Source organism: Amblyraja radiata, chromosome 19 (genome assembly GCF_010909765.2).
Source record: "Amblyraja radiata isolate CabotCenter1 chromosome 19, sAmbRad1.1.pri, whole genome shotgun sequence".
Taxonomy (NCBI): Eukaryota; Metazoa; Chordata; class Chondrichthyes; order Rajiformes; family Rajidae; genus Amblyraja; species Amblyraja radiata.
The window spans coordinates 41823472-41844991 of NC_045974.1; the positions used below are offsets into that span (position 1 = coordinate 41823472).

Genomic DNA, 21520 nt, shown 5'->3' on the forward strand with positions numbered 1-21520 from the left:
TCTCAGTGCAAATCATTGCACTTTGCAAATTATACGAAAAGCAAATTTCCTGTTACGTTCCCTGTGTGGATGAGCCAGTTTCCACACTGGAAATACAGGTACATGTAACATTATACCTTGTTTTTTACAGCATGGCAGAGGGAATTTTGATCGCATTATTCTGTTTAGAACTGAACAGTACAGCAGAGGAAAAGGCCCTTCCACCCATTGTCTGTGTCATACCTGCTGTCCGATTAAACTGATCCCTTTTGTCTTCTCGAACTCCATATATCTCCATTTCCTGCCTGGTAGTGTGCCTATCTGAAAGCCTCTAAAATGTTACTATTATATCTGCTTCCAGGGTCTGTTAAGGGTCCTGCTATTAACTGCTTCCTTTTCCCCTTGCATTTGACTGTCCAATGTGCAATACCTCACATTGGTCCAGATTAAATGCCATTTGCCATTTCTCTGCCCGTATCTGTAACTAATCTATACCCTGCCACATATTTAGACTGCCTTTTTTACTGTCCACAATTCCTCCAATTTTTGTGCATAACAAGAAGTTATATATCAGACTGTTTAGACTTTAGAGATACAGTGCGGAAACAGGCCCTTTGCCCACTGAGTCTGCACCGACCAGTGATCACCCTGCACTATCCTACACACTAGGGACAATTTACAATTTTTTACCAAAGCCAATTGACCTACAAACCTGTACGTCTTTAGAGTGTGGAGGAAATTGGAGCATCCGCAGAAAACCCACGCGGTCACAGAGAGAACGTACAAACTCCGTACAGACAGCACCTGTAGTCAGGATCAAATCTAGGTCTCTGGCGCTGTAAGGCAGCAACTCTACCGCTGCGCCACTGAGCCGCACTTGTTTGTCTACTATAGCATTCAACACCATCATCCCCTCTAAACTTGTCATCAAACTCAGGGAACTGGATCTCTGCTCATCCCTACCTTCTCCTCACTGACCATCAGCACAAGGGCATCTCAAGGTCATGTGTTCAATCCCCTGCTCTATTCTCCCTATACCCATGACTGTGTGGCCAGAGGCAGTTCCAATGCCATCTTCACATTCAATGCTGATAATATCATTATTGGATGAATGACGCGTAATGATGAGTCAGAGTACAGGAGGAAGATCAACAATCTGATTGAATGGTACCAGAACAACCTCCTTGCTCTTAACACTGACAGGACCAAGTTGTTGATAGTTGACTTCCCAAAGTTGAAGTCGAAGACCAAGGAACTCGTCTTCATAAACGGGAAGGCAGTGGAGCGATTGAACAGCTTCAAGCGCCTGGCTGTGCACATCTCTGAAGATCTGTCATAGGCCCAACATTTTGATGCATCATGAAGAAAGCTCATCAACACCTCTACTTAGTGGTTTGAGGAGATTTGGTGTACCACCAAAGACTCGAAAACACGTTCACAGGTTCATACGTGATAGGAGCACAATTAGGCCATGAGGCCCATTAAATCTACTCGAACATTCAATCATGGCTGATCTATCTCTCCCTCCTAACCTCATTCTCCTGCCTTTTCTCCATAACCTCTAACACCCATACTAATCAAGAATCTATCTATCTCTGCCTTAAAAATATCCATTGACTTGGCCTTCACAGCCTTCTGTATACAGCCTATGGTATACCGTAGAGAGCAGAATGATTGTTGCATCATGGCCTGGATTGGTAAGCTGAATGTTCAACATGAGTGAGGCCGCAGTAATGGAATTCCCCACGATCAAACATACTGTATCGACAGGATTCGCTGCAACAAGTAGACAGCTAACATCATTAAACACCTACACCACCCTGGCCATGCACTCATTTTGCTGCTACCATCGGAAGGAAGGTACAGGAGACCGAGACAATTACTTCCATGTTCAAGAACAGGTTCTTCTGATCAGATGCTGTTAATATTGATCAAATTAAAGTAACCATAAAATGAAGCATCCCTGCATTTGTCAGAATTGCTTAGCCTTTGTCAGCTGAAATTTGCAGGCTTTGGATGGCGCCAGTCTGTCTTGGCTTAGTGCAGGATGGTGAAAGACCCAGGTGTTCTCCTTGTTTCCCCAAAATTGATAAAATGTATAGCAGTTTTGGAAACGAACCTTAAATGCATCACTTTGATTGGATCGCTGCAAGGGCATTAAATAGTATAAATAATGTTGCGAGATGGTTATCTTGTTAATTGTCGATTGGTTGAAATGTTGAGCCTTGGAGGAACTGTTTGAATCCGAGGGCACATGTTGCACTATTCATTTGTGTTGGCTTCCTTCTGGAAGCTTCTTCCAAATACAATGCATTCAAGATAATGTTATTGGGCTGGGGAACTGTCAATTATGTACTGTTATAATTAATATGTTTGATTGGGTTGTAAAGAGACCACCCCCATGAGGTTCAGCCTCTCAAGGTTCGGGGACCTATAAAAGGCAGCCCCCACGAAGTCCTTTGTCGATCTTCTGGAAGAGCGCTTGGGACTGTGTGACCTTTTGGAGTGTCTCTGCTTGCACGAGGCTAAGAAGGGCTTGGCCAAGCAGATACAAGGATTGAACCCGTGGTGGTTAGGTATCGTATAGGGGAATTTGTGTTGTGTTATCCAAAATAAAGTTTAGTTGCTCAAGAGCTTAAATCAGTATTTTATTGTCTGAACTAGACTGGGGGTAAGCTTACAAGAGCATAATTACAATGATATATATATTGACTGCCTTCTTTACTGTTCACAATTCCTCCACTATCAACCATCAGATTGTTTTTTTTTAATTTTTAAAAAAAATTTATTTATTAGAAGTAGACATATTATAAAATGTAGTTACATATTATAGTAAAAAAAAAAAAACTTTTCATATACATCAGTCATACATTATTAAAATTTTCCATTATCAATTACTTCTGCTTCTAGTATTTTTATTTTTTATAGAAAGCGAGAAAAAGAGAGGGTAGAAAGTTACAAATAAAAAAGGAAGCAAAAAACACAACAGAAAAATAAGGGAGGTGGAATGGGTTACCTGTAATACATCAATGGAGATAGGTTCGTAGGTTATAAAGTATAGAGTATAGTTTTTCATCTGTTCCTGAGTTCAAGTTTCAGCTGGGTCCTCGTGCTGTGCCAATCTATCCCTTCAGATAGTTAATGAATGGAGCCCAAATTTTATGGAAAAGATCTTGTTTGTCCATTAAGACAAGTCTAATTCTTTCTAAGTATAGGGTCTCCGACATTTCCATAATCCACATTTTGATTGTGGGGGTTGTAGGGCCTTTCCAAAATTTTAATATTAATTTTTTTCCGGTTATTATACTGTAATTGAGGAAGTTTCTTTGGTTTGTTGTGAGTGTTAAGCTTTGTTCTGATATTCCAAGTATTATTAATTTTGTGTCTGGGTCCAGTTTTGTATTAATAACTTCTGAAGTTATTTCAAAAATATCTGTCCAGAAATGTTTAAGTTTTATACAGTTTGCAAACGTATGTGTTAAATTAGCCTCTAAATGTAGACGTTTATCACAAATAGGAGAGATTTGTGGGAAGATTCTATTTAGTTTTATTTTAGAGAAGTGTAGTCTATGTAAGACCTTGAATTGTATTAAAGTATGTCTGGCATTTAATGAACATTGATGTATTTGTTGTAAACTTTCGTCCCACATATCTTTCGTGATAGGATGACCTATTTCAATTTCCCATTTGTATCTATGTGGTTCGGTCGGTGGTACCTCGTTATTTAGTAGAACCATCAGATTGTTGAACAACAAAAGTCCAGTCTGCATCTTGTGGAGCGGCGCCTGGTCCAGGCTAGCCCCTAGATTGTCCAGTGTACCAATGTCACATGTTTCCCCCTTGCACTCAGCCCGTTACTGAAACAAGTATATTAATAGTGCATATCGTAGACAAAACCACTTGACAATGGGGTTGAGTAGGAATTCCTTTAGTCAGAGGGTGGTGAATCAGAGGAACTCATTGCCACAGATGGCTGTGGAAGTCAATGGACACTTTTAAGGTGGAGATTGACAGATTCTTGATTGGTATGGGTGTCAGGGTAATGGGGAGAAGGCAGGAGAATGGGGTTGAGTGGGAAAGATAGATTAGCCATGATGGAATGGCAGTGTAGACTTGATGGGCCGAATGGCCTAATTCTGCTCCAGGAAATTATGAATAGACAACCCTAACCACAAGTCCATCTCAGCAACGAACTACTATGCACTTTCTGTCGGATGGACTACATATTCTGGCTTGTGATATTATGGGTCTGATTATGATCGATACTTCATTATGTTATTATTTGATGCATATTAGAAACATAGAAACATAGAAAATAGGTGCAGGAGGAGGCCATTCGGCCCATCGAGCCAGCACCGCCATTCATCAGGATCATGGCTAATCATCCCCTATCAATAACCCGTGCCTGCCTTCTCCCCATATCCTTTGACTCCACTAGCCCCTAGAGCTCTATCTAACTCTCTCTTAAATCCATCCAGTGACTTGGCCTCCACTGCCCTCTGTAGCAGGGAATTCCATAAATTCACAACTCTCTGGGTGAAAAAGTTTTTTCTCACCTCAGTCTTAAATGACCTCCCCTTTATTCTAAGACTGTGGCTCCTGGTTCTGGACTCGCCCAACATTGGGTGAGTCCAGCTTGTCCAGTCCTTTTATATCTAGCTTGTCCAGTCCTTTTATAATTTTATATGTTTCTATAAGACCCCCTTTCATTCTTACAGCTTACAGGTACATGGATAGGACTGGTTTGGTGGGATATGGACCAAATGCAGGCAGGTGGGACATGTTGACCGATGTGGGCAAGTTGGGCCAAAGGGCCTGCTTCCACACTGTATCACTCTGTAACTCTATGACTATGACTCCATTGGCCAGTTTAGTTACATTTAGTTTAGAGATACAATGCGGACACAGGCCCTTCGGCCCACCGAGTCTGTGCCGACCAGCGATCCCCGCACACTAACACTATCCTGGGGACAATTTACAATTATACCAAGCCAATTAGCCTACAAACCTGTATGACTTTGGAGTGTCCCAGAGAAAACCCACGCAGGTCACTGGGAGAACGTACAAACTCTGAACAGACAGCACCTGTAGTCAGGATTGAACCTGGGTCTCTGGTGCTGTAAGGCAGCAACTCTACCGTGGCACCACCGTGCCACTAGTGTACTGTGACACCTTGGGAACTACACAGTTTCAGCCAGTGGTTCCACCACCTGAACCATCACTGACAAACCTGGCTGAGGAAAGTCTGGGCAAGTGTACTGTACAACATTTTGATGAGATATTGTCCACTGGGATCAGATGCATGAACCATGTTGCTCAGATTTTTTTTATTTGAAAAGAATGATTAATAGTTACTTTTGCCAATTATAAGGATTAATCATGCTATAGTGGCCAGTTCAGTAACTCTCGTGTGACTTTACCAATGTGGTCAAAGCAGCTTTTCCTCACATGAGGGGATATTGTTCATTGTATTAAATTGTCAAGTAAGCAATGACAGAATGATGGCTCAGATTTTGGCATCAGGCCTTGGCTTTGACCTGTTTCAGGGATGTGAACCCAGGCATGGGGTTGGACCCTGACGTAAGTAGGCCGCTCGGGACTTTCAGCCAATGAAAGGCAAGAAAGAAAATGACGTGAGATAGAAACAAAGAGCTGGAGTAACTCAGCAGGTCAGGCAGCATCTCTGGAGAGAAGGAATAGGAAAGGAAAATCACCTATTCCTTTTCACTGCTGTCTGACCCGCTGAGTTGCTCCAGCTTTTTTAGTCTATCTTCGGTTTAAACCGGCATCTGCAGCTCCTTCCTACACAAGATGACCTGGGACTTGGAAACTGCCTTTGAAATGTTTCGTTGAGTCGTAGCACATACGGCACAGAAAAGCACATTCAGCACCGTGCATATGCTGGTACTTCAGCTCAACTCGAGCATACTAACTATGATTTCTGATCTAAACCAGTCCTATAAATGTCATTGCTGGAGAAACTCAGCGGGTGCAGCAGCATCACCCTGATGTGACACCCTGATGCTGCTGCACCCGCTGAGTTTCTCCAGCATTTTTGTGTACCTTCGATCTTCCAGCATCTGCAGTTCCTTCTTGAACACTTTGTCCACTCCACTGCGAAATCTCCTCAAGGTATGCCTACTTTGAAGAAGTTCTCCTCCTCTCTCCGGAGACAGTTTCACAACCTCCTAGCCCTTGCTGTCTCCTCCCCTTCCTTAACCCTCGAGCTGTCTCCTCCCATCCCCCCGCCCTCGGGCTCCTCCTCCTCCCTTTTTCCTTCCTTCTCCCCCCCACCCCCCATCAGTCTGAAGAAGGGTTTCGGCCCGAAACGTTGCCTATTTCCTTCGCTCCATAGATGCTGCTGCACTCGCTGAGTTTCTCCAGCATTTTTGTGTACCTATAAATGTCATTATTTTACCTGCCTCAACTTTGTCCTCTGGCAACTCATTCCATATATCCACCGCCCTTTGTATGAAAAAGTTGCCGCTCAGGTTCCTATTAAATCTTTTGGCCACCCACCAGGGGCGGAAATCGCTATCAAAACATGAGGGGGACACAATTCATTGGTGGCGCCGCGCACGCGCATGCGCACACACGTGAGGCCTTGGAGGCTTCAGCCGTGGGCCTTATGATGGTAACATCGGGAGCTGACCAGTTTAAGAAAGAACTGCAGATGCTGGAAAAATCGAAGGTAGACAAAAATGCTGGAGAAACTCAGTGGGTGAGGCAGCATCTATGGAGAGAAGGAATAGGTGACCAGATCTGAGGAAGGGTCTCGACCCAAAACGTCACCTATTCCTTCGCTCCATAGATGCTGCCTCACCCACTGAGTATCTCCAGTATTTTTGTCTACCTTCGAGAGCTGACCTGGTTGGTGACCGACTCCGAACTCCAGCAACGGCAGCTTCGGCCGCCACGAAGCGTGGTGCTTGAATCGGCCCGTTCGCGGGGCCTTTTATCGGCCGGCGGGGGCTTCAACATCGGGAGCCTCGATCGCCTCAATGTAGCAGTTTGATTTTAAGCCGTGCTGGGTGATGAAAGGCCCCGCGAACGGGCTTTCAGCCCTTAGAAAGCGTCTGATACCAGCTTGAATCTTTCAAAAGCTACAATGTGATAAATAACACTTAAACAAATAAAACTGAAGCAAATAAAGGCAAACAGAAGAACCAACCTTTGAAGGGGGAGAGAGAGAGATGGGGAAAAAATACTAAATAACGTGAGTGACCGTGAATGAGGGACTTATCTGCAAGCCAGCCAGGAAACCCGTTCAACCGGATTCCTTAATGACCTGACCCGCTTAAATCCGATACACGTTTAAATCTTTCCCATCCACCAATACATCCAATTATTTCAAATGGTGATTGTACCGCATCAGACAGCTTTAAGAAATTCTCTGTGAATACCTTCAGTAATACTTGAGGGTCAAAGCACAATTGGTGACACATCGTGTTAACACGTTGTTAATGGAGACATTTAACAAGCGCTCAAGTGACACCCCCACTGTCTCGCGGAAAGCGGAGATTTTAATAGATTTTTTTTCACCGAATTTCAAAATCCGGACTACAAAACATGGGGGGGATTGCTCCCCACCTCTCAAAACATGAGAGGGACATGTCCCACCATCCCCCCCGGGATTTCCACACATGCCCCCCACTTCTTATCGAGTCCACACAGAAGATTAGAAGTTGTTCAGCCAGAGCTGAACACACTACTCGACATCTGCTTCTTGTGCTTCTTGTGCGTGGTGGTGGAAAGATTGGTGGAAACAGGGCCGCGACGTGAATGCTCTTTCTTTGACCCGGACTCCCCACTTAAACCTATGCATTCTCGTTCTTTTCCCCAACTGGGATATGATTATGCATTCTATTCCCCTCATGATTTTATACACCTCTATGAGATCACTCTTCAGCCTCCTGTGCTCCAAGGAATAAAGTCCTAGCCTGCCCAACCTCTCCCTATCGCACAGATACTTGGTCTTGGTAACATTCTTGCAAATTTTCTCTGTATTGTTTTCAGCTTAATGGCATCTTTCCTGAGGCAGAACACAAGACTCCGAGTGCTGTCTCACCAATGACTTGTGCAACTGTAACATAACATGCAAACTTCTATACTTAATTCCTTGATTAATGAAGGCCAACCTTCCAAAAAGCCTTCTTCACCAACCTATCCACCTGCAATACCATCTTCAGGAAATCATGTACAGGTACTTGTACTCCAGATCCCTCTGCTCGTTAACACTCAATACTACCCTCCTGTTCACTGCCCTTGCTCGACCTCCTGAAACGAAACACCTCACACTTAATTAAGTTCCATTTGCCGTTTCTCAACACCTTTGCTCGTGAAGACCACGCTGGAATTCTGGATAACTATCATCACCGTTTACGATATCACTTGGTATGTTCTCATCAAAATTGTTGATATGGACTATCAGCGGCCATGGACCCAGGACCAAGCCCTGGTGCACACCACCAGACACAGGCCTCCAGTCTGAAAAACAACCTTTCATCACCACAGACTGCTTCCTTCCATGAAGCCAGTTCTGTGCCCAGTGAGTTAGCTCACCCTGAATCAGGGTGACCACAGTTGGAGCACTATGTCACTCAGCTACAGGAAGGATATCATTAAGTTGATAAGGGTGCAGAAGAAATTCATCAGGATATTACCTGGGCTTGTGGGTTTAGGTTGTAGGGTGAGTTTAGGTAGGCAGGTACATTTTTCCTTTTGAGGTAGAAGGTTGAGGGGTGACATTATCAAGTCTCCTTGTGGCTTTAACATCACTTTCCATGGAGGCACCAGTCACAACCACACACTTTGTGTGGTGACGTTAACAAAATGTCAGGAACCCAGTCCCTGGCCTTGCAGTGTTTCACTGACATTCACTAATGTGCAGAGCTGCAGAAATAATGCGAGACAGACCATGCAGTCAATGGAACTCCATTCCAAGAGTCTACATTGTGCTTAACTTCTCTCCATCAGCTAGTAGCTTACGTAGAAAATCACCTCCCAGTGGCCGACTTCACCCTTTTTTTGGTACAGGTAGAGCAGTCCTTACTTTTTAAAGTCCAAATGTCATCTTGTGGTCCTGAGCAAACTCTCCTACCTCCTTTGGCTCGCACCAGGGTCTCATCCATACCCCGCAACACTGCTCTCTCTCCCCATCCCCGCACTCGCAACAAGGGCAGAGTCCCCCTAGTCCTCACCTTTCACCCCACCAGCCGGCAAATACAACAAATAATCCTCCGCCATTTCCGCCACCTCCAACGTGACCCCACCACTCGCCACATCTTCCCATCTCCCCCTATGTCTGCCTTCCGCAAAGACCGCTCCCTCCGCAACTCCCTTGTCAATTCTTCCCTTCCCTCCCGTACCACCCCCTCCCCGGGCACTTTCCGTTGCAACCGTAAGAAATGCAATACCTGTCCCTTCACCTCCCCACTCGACTCCATTCAAGGACCCAAGCAGTCGTTCCAGGTGCGACAAAGGTTCACCTGTATCTCCTCCAACCTCATCTACTGCATCCGCTGCTCTAGATGTCAGCTGATTTACATCGGGGAGACTAAGCGGAGGTTGGGCGATCGTTTCGCCGAACACCTCCGCTCAGTCCGCAATAACCTACCTGAACTCCCGGTGGCTCAGCACTTCAACTCCCCCTCCCATTCCCAATCCGAACTCTCTGTCCTGGGTCTCCTCCATTGCCAGAGTGAGCAACACCGGAAATTGGAGGAACAGCACCTCATATTCCGCCTGGGTTGCTTGCGTCATGGTGGCATGAACGTTGAATTCTCCCAGTTTTGCTAGCCCTTGCTGTCTCCTCCCCTTCCTTAACCCTCGAGCTGTCTCCTCCCATCCCCCCGCCCTCGGGCTCCTCCTCCTTCCTTTTTCCTTCCTTCTCCCCCCCACCCCCCATCAGTCTGAAGAAGGGTTTTGGCCCGAAACGTCGCCTATTTCCTTCGCTCCATAGATGCTGCTGCACCCGCTGAGTTTCTCCAGCATTTTTGTGTACCTTCCCCTACCTCATGTTGATGCACCAGGCCGGTAAAGGGTTTGGTTAAGGATGTTTGCCAGGATGTTGTTGAGTTTTCTTTACTAGCAATGCCCATAAGGTGAATTTGATCACATTATTTCCCCAACCTTCTATTTCATGCTAGTCTCAGCAATCCTGAGACTCACGCTGAAGATGGCCTTCAATATCCCAGAGGGTTGGCACCTCCGAACACATGCAACCCTGGGATGTCACCATGACTCTACCAGTAAACAGCATCATCTGCCAACTCTCAAAGAAAGAGCTGTCAGCAGCGGCCCAAATTGCTGTCCCTGGAGGCTACAGCATGAGCCGCAACAACGGCCCTGTCACGGAACGTGCGGTGGGTGACGAAGGGCTCGCTGGTGCACCTTGCGAGTCAGAAGTGGGGTCTGAAGCCGGGGCTCTGAACGGCCGGGGAGACGGGTCAGCAGGTCGTTCCATTCACATTGGAGATTACATTTTATATTTGATGTATTGAAGTTTCTGGCACCTCAAGGTGCTTTAGAGACACAGGAGGGGAGGCATTAGTGGGCCAGAGGTGTACGGTCATTTCATTACCACGTGACCTCTGCTGGTCCAGAAACATGGACAATCCAGTAAATGCACTGGAACCGAGGGTGCTGGAAAATCAATGTTCAATCTACAACACTTTTAAAGCTGAAGAAAACACAGCCAATTTTGCTGAACAGAAATGCAATCAGACACAAATGGATAGCAGTATGTCCAAATGGATATTCGTCCAAAGAAAATGACATCAAAAGATACTTGAAAAATATGAAAGATTGATATCTGATCCAACTGGAAAAGCTGCCTTGGTGACGACTCTCATCTCCATGAAAGAGACTGAGGGGCAAGGCTTTCATTGTCTTTCAAATTCTATGAAGGCTTGTTGGAGAAGCTGAAAATAAATTCCCTTTACTGCTTAGAGCAGCTTTTGAATAAAAACATAAATATGACAAAGATAGACAGAAAAAGCCTAAGTAACTCAGCTGGGACAGGCAGCATCTCTGGAGAAAAGGAATGGGTGACGTTTCGGGTCGAGACGGGTCTGAAATATAAGGCCGACCCATGAATCCAGTGAGGATTTCAAGAAAAAATTCCAGAATGTGGACAAAATGTCTGGTTGAATTAGAAATTAGACAAATATACGAGGGAGAAAGGAATCAGCTTTTGTCAACACGGGTGGTTTAGACGAGGTGAGATGATGTGAGGAGCAGAAGAAATGGCATAGATTGAAGATAGACACAAAACACTGGAGTAACTCAGCGGGACAGGCAACATCTCTGGAGAGAAGGATTGGGTAACGCTTCAGGTCGAGACCCTTCTTCAGACTAAACAGCATAGATCACTTGGACTTTTTTACTATCACATTTAAGTAATTGACAGTGGGAAAACTGAAGGGTTTTCTTTGTTCTTAAGGAAGTTTCTAGAATGAGGGTCAGGTCAGATATATATTCTGATACACTATTCAGATCAACCATTGTCAGGTTAGGTAGAGGAGCTGGGCAGAAATGTTCTGACGAGACACAATCAGGTTGGGATGGCAACTCCAGTTAAGCACCAGGAATGCATAGGGCCTGTCCCACTTGGCGATTTTTTCGGCGATTGCCGGCATAATTGACTGACGTATCAGGTCACTGAAAAATTCGCGGCGTGACGCGGCCTGATGACGTATGACACGTGGTGTTTTTTCAAGTCTCGCAATATTTTTTTTTGTCGCCGCTGGATTTTGAAATGTTCAAAATCTTTTGCCGATCCTGATATGACGCCGGCAGTCGCCGAAAAAATCACCAAATGGGACAGGCCCTTTAGTCTGCGATGTTTGTATTTGTGGAAATAAAAATAGAAGCCATATGAAGTAATATGGTGAATGAAATACCAAGATTGCAAATAGTTACCAGTAATAAATACCTAGTTGCAAATAATTTACTTGAGATATTTATACTTGAAAATGACTGTCAAAATCAGAAAAGTTTAGAGGTAGAATGAAATAGAGAGCTGAAGTGGTGCCTCTCGGTAGAGACAGGGGATCTTCACAGGAAGGAAAATTGAGATTTAAAGGAGGAAATGAAGAGATTGAGAATGGACATTATTTTGTTGAAGCATAGAGAAGATGGATGGAAAAATGGCAACATCCTAATCCAAAGCCTACCTGCATAACTCGACCATCAGCGGTTCCCAGATTGGCAATCGTTACCCTTCCTTGTGTGAAAACTGCGATGGATGTTAACAAGATATTTTGGAATTGCCCAAGAAACAGGTCCAATCGTTGTACAGGAACTGCACTCTCCATCTGAAACTTGTTACTGGTGCCTCCACAAGCCCTCTCCTTGGCTGAAGAACTCTACAGGGGGAAAACAAAAATTAGAAAGGAATAGGTCAATTAATTTTACAATGGCATTCCAGATGCGATGTGCAAAATTATTTATTATGGAAAGATGATTTTTAAATGGCTGTTAGTAAATCAAAAATATTCAAAATAATTTTCAAAATAGCTTTCAGTTAATTATTTTCTGTTTTTATATATATGGATGCTGCGATAGGGATCAATCTACTGGTCCTCATATATGCTTCAGCAATAAGACATATTGTTCAACAATGAGGCAAACATTCAGATTTTAGCTTTCACGACTAAAGTGAGAATCTCAGCGAACAACTCAAAATACCAGGAACAAAATTGGAAAATACTGAAACACACAGGCCAGGTAGCAGCTGTGGAAAAAGAAACAGTTTACTTTTCAGACTGAAGAACTCTTCATCAGAAGGGAGGTAACGAAAACAAGGTATTTTTTTTAATGACACAAAGTGCTGGAGTAAAACCAGTGGATCAGGTAGCATCTCAGGAGAACATGAACAGGTGACATTTCAGGTAAGAACCCTTCTTCAGACTGAGTCTAGCCGTGGGGAGAAAGCTGGAAGACAGGTGGGGGCAGGACAAAGCCAGGCGAGTGATAGGTCTGAAGAGAGATCTCGACCCAAAACGTCGCCAATTCCTATTCTCGAGAGACGCTGCCCGACCCGCTGAGTTACTCCAGCTTTTTCTGTCTATCTTAAGTCAAGGTGGTTTCAGGGGGGCTTGATTGGCAAGTTGCAGAGAGGGTTGTATGAGAATTTGTCATGATAAAGGGAGCAAATGGTGCAGATGGGGGAGCATATCAGGGAGTTGCAATGGGAACGGTCCTTTCAGAATGCTGAAGGAGGATGAGAAGGCATATGAAGATATACTGAAATATGAAGAGGTGAGGAAAATCAGGAGCAGGGAACACTAACATTGTTAGCGAACATAACGTAAACATAGCAGAACAACTAAGCATATGAGCATACATACAAGAAATTGATGAGGTGTGATCAGTTCAAAAACCAGACAGGAAAAAATGCATCTGACTATTAGGCATTTAAAATCTGTTAAATTCAATGACTTGTTTTAAAAAAAAGCAGTGTCTCGACCTGAAAGGTCACCCATTCCTCTCCAGTCTGAAGAAGGGTCTCGACCTGAAATGTCATCTCTTCCTTCTCTCCAGAGATGTTGCCTGTTGCTAAGTTACTCCAGCATTTTGTGTCTATCTTATTTTAAAGGTTCAGCCCACAACTTCTGAATAAGGTTTATGTGTGTGGTGGGAAGGGGTGTCTCCACACTCTGAAGTACAACGTTTAACCTTGCCAGTGTACTGGAGGGTGCTGAGAGCAAGTGAGGCCAGCCCATGTAGCGAAGTGGTAGCGAATGTGTGGGCACTGCAGATGGTGAATCCATGCAGTGGGTCCACTCCAGCAATGGCAGGCCATCTTTACACAGATTCCAGTCTCAACGGGATTTTCTTGTAGCAGCTTTCCATTAACCACTGTCTGATATTTAATCACATATTGTACAGGGGCATGGAAATCCCCTTGGACATCAAGTATTACTTTCGATCTTCTTAAAACCATATTGAATCACATTTGGCCATATAGCAAGCAATTTGCTATAGTGTTAGCAATACACTTGATCTCTTTCATTTTTTCTTTCTTCTACACAAAGTTTTTTGAGAAAGTGACCAAGAAGGGGTGGTACGGTGGCGCAGCGGTAGAGTTGCTGCCTTACAGCGCCAGGGACCCGGGTTCGATCCTGACCAAGGGTCCTGTCTGTACAGAGTTTGTACGTTCTCCCCGTGACCTGCGTGGGTTTTCTCCGGGATCTTCAGTTTCCCCCCACCCTCCACACTCCAAAGACGTACAGGTTTGTAGGTTGATTGGCTTGGTATAAATGTAAAATTGTGCCTAGTGTGTGTAGGATCGTGTTAATGTGCGGGGATTGCTGGTCGGTGCGGACTCAGTTGGGCAGAAGAGCCAGTTTCCATGTTGTATCCCTAAACTAAACTAAACTAAAAGATTGATGTGGGCAGGGTGGTGGAAGCTATTTACATGGACATTTGCAAGGCTTTTGACAAGGTCCCGTGAGGTAGGCTTGTCCAAAATGGTAGCGTACATGGGATCCAGCGTGAGATAGCAAAGTGGATACAGAAATGTCTTGGTGGTAAGAGGCAAGGTTGGTGGTGGACTGGTGCTTTTCGGATTGGAGAACTGTAACCAGTGGTGTGCTGTGGCATTGATTACAGGTGTTGGGACATTGTGTAGCATTGTGTCATAGAATCTTAGCCTTGCCCACACCGGCCACCATGTCCCAGCTACACTAGTCCCACCGGCCCGCTCCCTCCAAACCTGTCCTATCCATGTACCTGTCTAACTGTTTCATATATGTTGGGATAGTCCCTGCCTCAACTACCTCCTCTGGCAGCTTGTTCCATACACCCACCACCTTTTGTGTGAAAAAGTTACCCCTCAGATTCCTATTAAATCTTTTCCCCTTCACCTTAAACCCATGTCCTCTGGTCCTCAATTCACCTACTCTGGGCAAGAGACTCTGCATCTAGCCGATCTATTTCTCTCCATATTTTATACACCTCTGCAAGATCACCACTCATCATCCTGCGCTCCAAGGAATAAAGTCCCAGCCAGCTCAACTTCTCCCTATAGCTCAGACCCTCTAGTCCTGGCAACGTCCTCATAAAACAGTTGTATAAATCATTGATTGAGCCGCACTAGGAGTATCTGCATTTATTTCACTTTGTGCAATTGCAAAAATATGTTTCTTTCTGAAAATTACAACAAAAAAAACAGAGACTTCAAACAAAACAGATAACTTTTGCAAATATTTAGTGTCAGGCCGCGTCTGTGGGAAGAGAAGCAGGGACTACTCCCTTAGAAAGCTTTGGAAACTCGGCATTTCCCCAACTACTCTCATCAACTTCTATAGATGCGCCGTGGAGAGCATTTTATCGGGATACATCACAGCTTGGTTTGGGAACAGCTCCATCCAAGTCTGCAAGAAATTGCAGAGAATCGTGGATGCAGCCCAGACCATCACACAAACCAACCTCCAGTTACACCTCACGCTGCCTCGGCAAGGCCATCAGTACAATCAAGGATGAGTCGCACCCTGGCCACATCCTCTCCTCACATCTCCCATGGGTTAAAAGGTATAGAAGTATGAAAATACACAGCTCCAGATTCAGGGACAGTTTCTTCCCAGTTGTTATCAGGCTACTAAACCATCCTATCATCAGCTCGAGAGCAGTCCTGAGCTACCATCTACCTCATTGTAGACCCTCAGACTATCTCAGACTGGACATTACTGGATAACATCATGAGTTTAGAAGAATGAGGGGGAACCTCATTGAAACATACTGAATAGTGAAAGGCTTGCGAGTGGATGTGGAGAGGATGTTTCCACTGGTGTGAGAGTCTAGGACTAGAGGGCACAGCCTCAGAATAAAAGGATGTTCTTTTAGGAAGGAGATGAGGAGAAACTTCTTTAGTCAGAGGGTTGAATTATTTGCCACAGTAGGCTGTGGAGGCCAAGTCAGTGGATATTTTTAAGGCAGAGATAGATAGATTCTTGTATATTACTGGTGTTAGAGGTTATGGGGAGAAGGCAGGAGAATGGGGTTAGGAGGGAGAGATAGATCAGCCATGATTGAATGGCAGAGTAGACTTGATAGGCCCAATAGCCTAATTCAACCTATCACATGATCTTATGACCTTATCATCTTGCACTAAACGATATTCCCTTTATCATGTATCTATACACTGTGGATGGCTCGATTGTAATCATGTATTGTCTTGCCACTGACTGGTTAGCACGCAACAAAAGCTTTTCACTGTAAGGGTCTCGACCCGAAACATCACCCATTCCTTCTCTCCAGAGATGCTGCCTGGCCCGCTGAGTTACTCCATCATTTTGTGTCTACGTTTTTACTATACCTTGGCACACATGACAATAAACAATAAACTATAATTAACTAAACTAAACGTTCTCATCCAACAGATGCAGTTTGACCTGCGGAATATTCTTAGTATTTCCTGTTTTTATTGCATGGCGTTCGCATCTCAATGATAGACACAAAGTGAGCGGGTCAGGCAGCATCTCTGGAGGAAAAGGGTGGGCACGTTTTGGGTTGGGACCCTTCTTCAGAGTGAAAGTAGAGGGGAGGGAACTGGAGGTAAGTGAAGGCCAGAACGAAGCAGGAGATCTGAATCAGATGACCAAGGAAGAGTGGAGCCCACAATGGCCCATTGTTGGTTGGGGAAGAGGGGATAATGAAGGGATACAAGGATGTGAAAAGTGGGACTAGTAGGACAACTAGGGTGGTGGGGTTGGGAGGGGATGGGGAGGGGGGGTGGGAGGGGATGGGGGGAAGGGGATGGGAGGGGATGGGGGGGATATGGGAGGGGAGGGAATGGGAGGAGATATGGGAGGGGAGGGGAGGGGGGGAGGGGATGGGGTGGGGTTAGAATGCAAGGGTTACTTGAAATGAGAGAAATCAATACCTCATACCGCTGGGTTGCGTTACCAGCCTTGCTTTGTTCTGGCCTTCTCTTACCTCCAGTTCCCTTCCCTCTACTTTCAGTCTGAAAATGGGTTCTAACCCAAAACGTCACCCATCCTTTTTCACTAGCAATGCTGCCTGACCCGCTGAGTTACTCCAGCACTTTGTGTCTATCTGCGGTATACACCAGCATCTGCAGTCCCTTTCTACACTCTTGTTCATCCCATCGCATCATTCATCAATATATACAGAGAACCCTTGGGGCTTCAACAAAGATTCCTGTGGGACTAATTTCCTAACTAGGTCAATAATTAGTATTCAATTTGATTTGACCTCAGCAACTGAAATGAGGATAGATACAAAATGTTGGAACAACTCAACAGGACAGGCAGCATCTCTGGAGAGAAGGAATGGGAGACCCTTCTTCAGACTTAAATGAGGAACTTTAGTGAATGGTAGAAGTTGGTAAATAATTTCCCGTGACATTTTCCTGTCTGTTACTTTAGCGATCTTTTAAAACAAAAAAAAATCAGTAAAATGTAAACCATCCCTGGAACAATATCAAAGATGTCTGGATGCTGCCAAAGGAATTGTAGTTGAAGTACAAATCCGTACTTAACTAATGGGTCCATAACAAAACCAATTTCAGTTGTGACTGGCGCCAAGCAAGTCTGCTTGATTGCCCCAACACTTCTCTCAGACTCTGACACAGCAAAGCTTCCAGCAGGAGTGGTGCTTACACGCAGGATAAATATGTCAGTGGAAAGCAGGTGCCAGAAAGTTGGCAGCCTGCTTCACAGATCAGCCAATTCATCCAGTGCCTTCAGGAATCATCCTTCTTCAACTCTCATTACGTACATTTTGCTGGGAGCACAAGAGAACTATTTGCTTATCAGAAAACCCCCCACAAAGTGCATTCAGCGTGTCAGATAGCATCTCTGGATGCATAGAAAGGTAACATTTCAAGTCGGGACCATTCTGAAGACTTCTCTGAAGAAGGGTCTCGACGTGAAATATACAACTTTTCTATGCATCCAGAGCTCCTGCCTGACCTGTTGAGTTATCCCAGCACTTTTAATTTGCAAACCATCATCTGTAGTATGAAGAAGGGTCTCAACCCGAAACGTCACCTATTCCTTCTCTCCAGAGATGCTGCCTGACTCGCTGAGTTACTCCAGCTTTTTGTGTCTATCTGCAGTTCCTTGTTTCTCTTATTAGCTTATTGGTCCTTGAAGGAGTTTTCCCAATTAAACAAAATCTACAAAGTCCTGTTTTCCTAAAGCCCTGTAAATTTCAATCTTTCTATATATTTATATTTCTCATTAAAATTACTATTAAACCATGATCTCTACCAATCTTAATAACTTGTCCTGTAAACGTTAGCTCCTGCTCCCCTAAAAAACTACCCACCACCAGATAATTGCCAATTATTTTAACTTAATTTCTTCTGGTTAATGAATTTGTCACAGAAGCAGTCTCCTTATGTAAACATTCCCTTCACTTTCTGTTGTAAGCAAAACAATCCAGATTCTTTGGTCTCTTCAACATCAGAGTCTGTGCGACCATTTTGGTAAATCTACTTTGCACCCATGCAGTCAGCATAATACTTATCCTGGTTCGTGGTGCCTGGATTTGACTTAACGTCAAGCCTGGAGAGAGCTTCAGGCAAGGGAATTTGAGAAAAGAGGGACAGAGGAAGCAAGGAGGAATCAGGACATGTTGTGTTTGCGTGTGGGAAGGGCAGCTAAGGGAAAAGTTGGGCAAGGTCATGTTATCCTTGAATGTGTGCATTAATATGAGTGTGTGTGTGTGTGTGCGCATTTGTGTGTGTGTCTATGTGTATGTGTGTGTGTGCATACACATGGGCACACCTGTGTGTGCAGCTCCGAGCATGTGCGCGTGTGTGCATGCACGTGTGCATGTGTGTGCGTGCCTCTGAGCACGTGTGTGGGTGTGTGTCTCCATACACGAGTCAGTGGAAGTCTTTACACGAGTCAGTGGAAGTCTATACAACACAGCTAACCTCCAATTACATTGGAACTATGCACATTAGAGGAGCATATTTTTTCTTGCAGGCATCTTCCACTGAATCAGAAGGGAAGCAAGTCACCTGGGGGAGTGCAATTGAAGACCATCACACAGGATTCGATGTTGTCAGCTACAGGTGCGGTGGCAGCATTCCTGCCTCTGTGCAAGATGACTCACAGCTTCACATCTGCTTCCAGTAACCTCAACGCATAACTAGAGGCTGCTCCAGTTCTACATTTAGGGAAATGCATTCATTTGCATTCGATGTTAGACCTTTGAGCCTTTGTTTATTTTCATTACTAGAGATCCCATGACAATATTTTGACCTCTTCCACCAACTTTTGGCTCAAATATTATTTTATTTCACCTTTTTGAAGAGTGGCATAGTGGCGCAGAGGTAGAGCTGCTGCCTCACAGAGACAGAGATTCGATCCAGACCTCTGGTGCTGTCTGTGTGGAGTTTGCACACTCTCACTGTGTGGGTTTTTTCCGAGTGCTACGGTTTCCTCTCATATTCCAAAGATGTGCAGGTTTGTAGGTTAATTGGCTTCTGTAAGTTGTCTCTAATGTGTAGGATGTGAAACTGGGATAACATAGAATTAGTGTACGGGTAATCGCTGATTAGTGCGGGCTCGGTTGGCCAAAGGGCCAGTTTTCACACTGCATCTTTAAACTAAACTAAACTAAATTTTGAACAGTAATAAAGATATTCTTGGTGTCCTTGCCAATATTTATTCTTTAATCAACATTTTTGAAACAGATTATTTAGTTTAGTTTAGTTTAGTTTAGTTTAGTTTAGTTTAGTTTAGTTTAGTTTAGTTTAGTTTACAGATACAGCATGGAAACAGATCCTTCGGCCCACCGGATCCGCACTACCAGCGATCCCCGCACATTAACACTACCCTACACACACTGGGGACAATTATTTTTTACATTTACCAAGCCAATTAACCTACAAACCTGCACGTCTTTGGAGTGTGGGAGGAAACCGAAGATCTCGGAGAAAACCTATGCAGGTCACGGAGAGAACGTACAAACTCCGTACAGACAGCACCCGTAGTCAGGGTAAAACCTGGGTCTCCAGCGCTGCATTCTCTGTAAGGCAGCAACTCTACTGCTGTACCACCGTGACGGCCATAAATGATAAAGTCATAATTACTTTGTTTAAGAAGAAACTGCAGATGCTGGAAAAATCGAAAGTAGACTAAAAATACTGGAGAAACTCAGCGAGTGAGGCAGCATCCAGTCAGAAGAAGGGTCTCGACCCGAAACGTCACCTACTCCTGTTCTCTATTGATGCTGCCTCACCCGCTGAGTTTCTCCAGCATTTTGTGTCTACTAAGTAATAATTACTTTGTTAATTTTGCACTTAGATTGCTTCCTTCATTACAACAATGGGTGACTTTCGTGGTGGAGAGGACTTTGAATTTGGATACATAATTATATTAATGATGCCAAACAGAGGGTGCTGGTGGAAGGTTGTTTATCGGTCAGCAGGCCTGTGACTAGTGGTTTGGCTGAGGGGTGGGTGCTGGGCATATTGCACTTTGTTATCTATGTCAACCATTCGGTTGAGAATATACGGCACAGTTGGTAACTTTACAGATGACACAAAATAGGTGGCAGTGTAGACAATAAAGATGGCTAATTAGAATGACTGTGGGATCTTGGTTAGCTGGGCAAGAGGGCCAAGGAATGGCAAATTGAGTTTAATTCATATAAGTGTGAGGCCATAGAATGGTAAACACAAAAACAGACTCTTTATCCCACCATGTTCATGTTGACCAAGTTGGCTACTCCCATTTGCCAACATTTGGTCCATAGCCCTCTAAATCATTCTTATCTATATCTCTGCCCAGATGTATCGTGGAAGACATTAAAAAAGTGGTGGCACATTGGGAAGTCAAACCAGGGCAGTACCATCACAGTGAACAGTTGGATCCTGGAGGACAATACGTTGTTCAATAAAAGTGGCGTCACAGGTAGATGGAGTAGTGAAGAAGACTGTTACCACCTTGGCTGACATCATTCAGGGAAATGTAGAGGTTAGGACATTAGGTTGGAGTCATAGAAGACTGGACTTGGCACTCCAAGTAGACAAAAATGCTGGAGAAACTCAGCGGGTGATGCAGCATCTATGGAGAGAAGGAATAGGCTACGTTTCGGGTATAGACCCTTCTTCAGACTGAGGTGTTCAGAAGGTATTCTGGAGGTGTACTCCAAGTGTTCCGTTTTGGTCACCTAGGCAAAATGCCATAAAGCTGGAACGAGTGCAGGGACGAATTACAACGGTGTTCTCAGGACGAGTGGGTGAGAGATTGGGCGGACGAGGATTTAATTCCTTGAGGCGCTGGAGAATGAGGGGCCATCTAAAAGATGTGCGTAAAATCAAAAGGGGAATAGATAGGGTCAATGCACCAAGGATGGGGGAGTCTGAAGATGAGTCTCGACCTGAAATGTCACCCATTCCTTCTCTCCAGAGATGCTGCTTGCCCCAATGAGTTTTTCCAGCATTTTGTGTCTGTCTTCAAATCAAAAACTAAGGTAGTTTAAGGTGAGAAGGGAAAGATTTAATAGAATCCTTAGTGGCAGTTTTTTCACACAGTGAGTGTGGGTATATGGTATC

General features: G+C 44.5%; 1 protein-coding gene across 2 annotated transcripts in view; it reads right to left on the reverse strand.

Annotated features, from left to right (window-relative positions):
• The window catches only part of met (MET proto-oncogene, receptor tyrosine kinase), a 185057-nt gene that overhangs the window by 86598 nt on the left and 76939 nt on the right, over window positions 1-21520 (reverse strand). For both annotated transcript variants that reach the window (XM_033038324.1, XM_033038323.1), the window contains exon 3: window positions 12156-12347. In XM_033038324.1, coding sequence (XP_032894215.1) covers window positions 12156-12347 — 192 coding nt within the window. The remainder of the gene's footprint in view (window positions 1-12155; window positions 12348-21520) is intronic.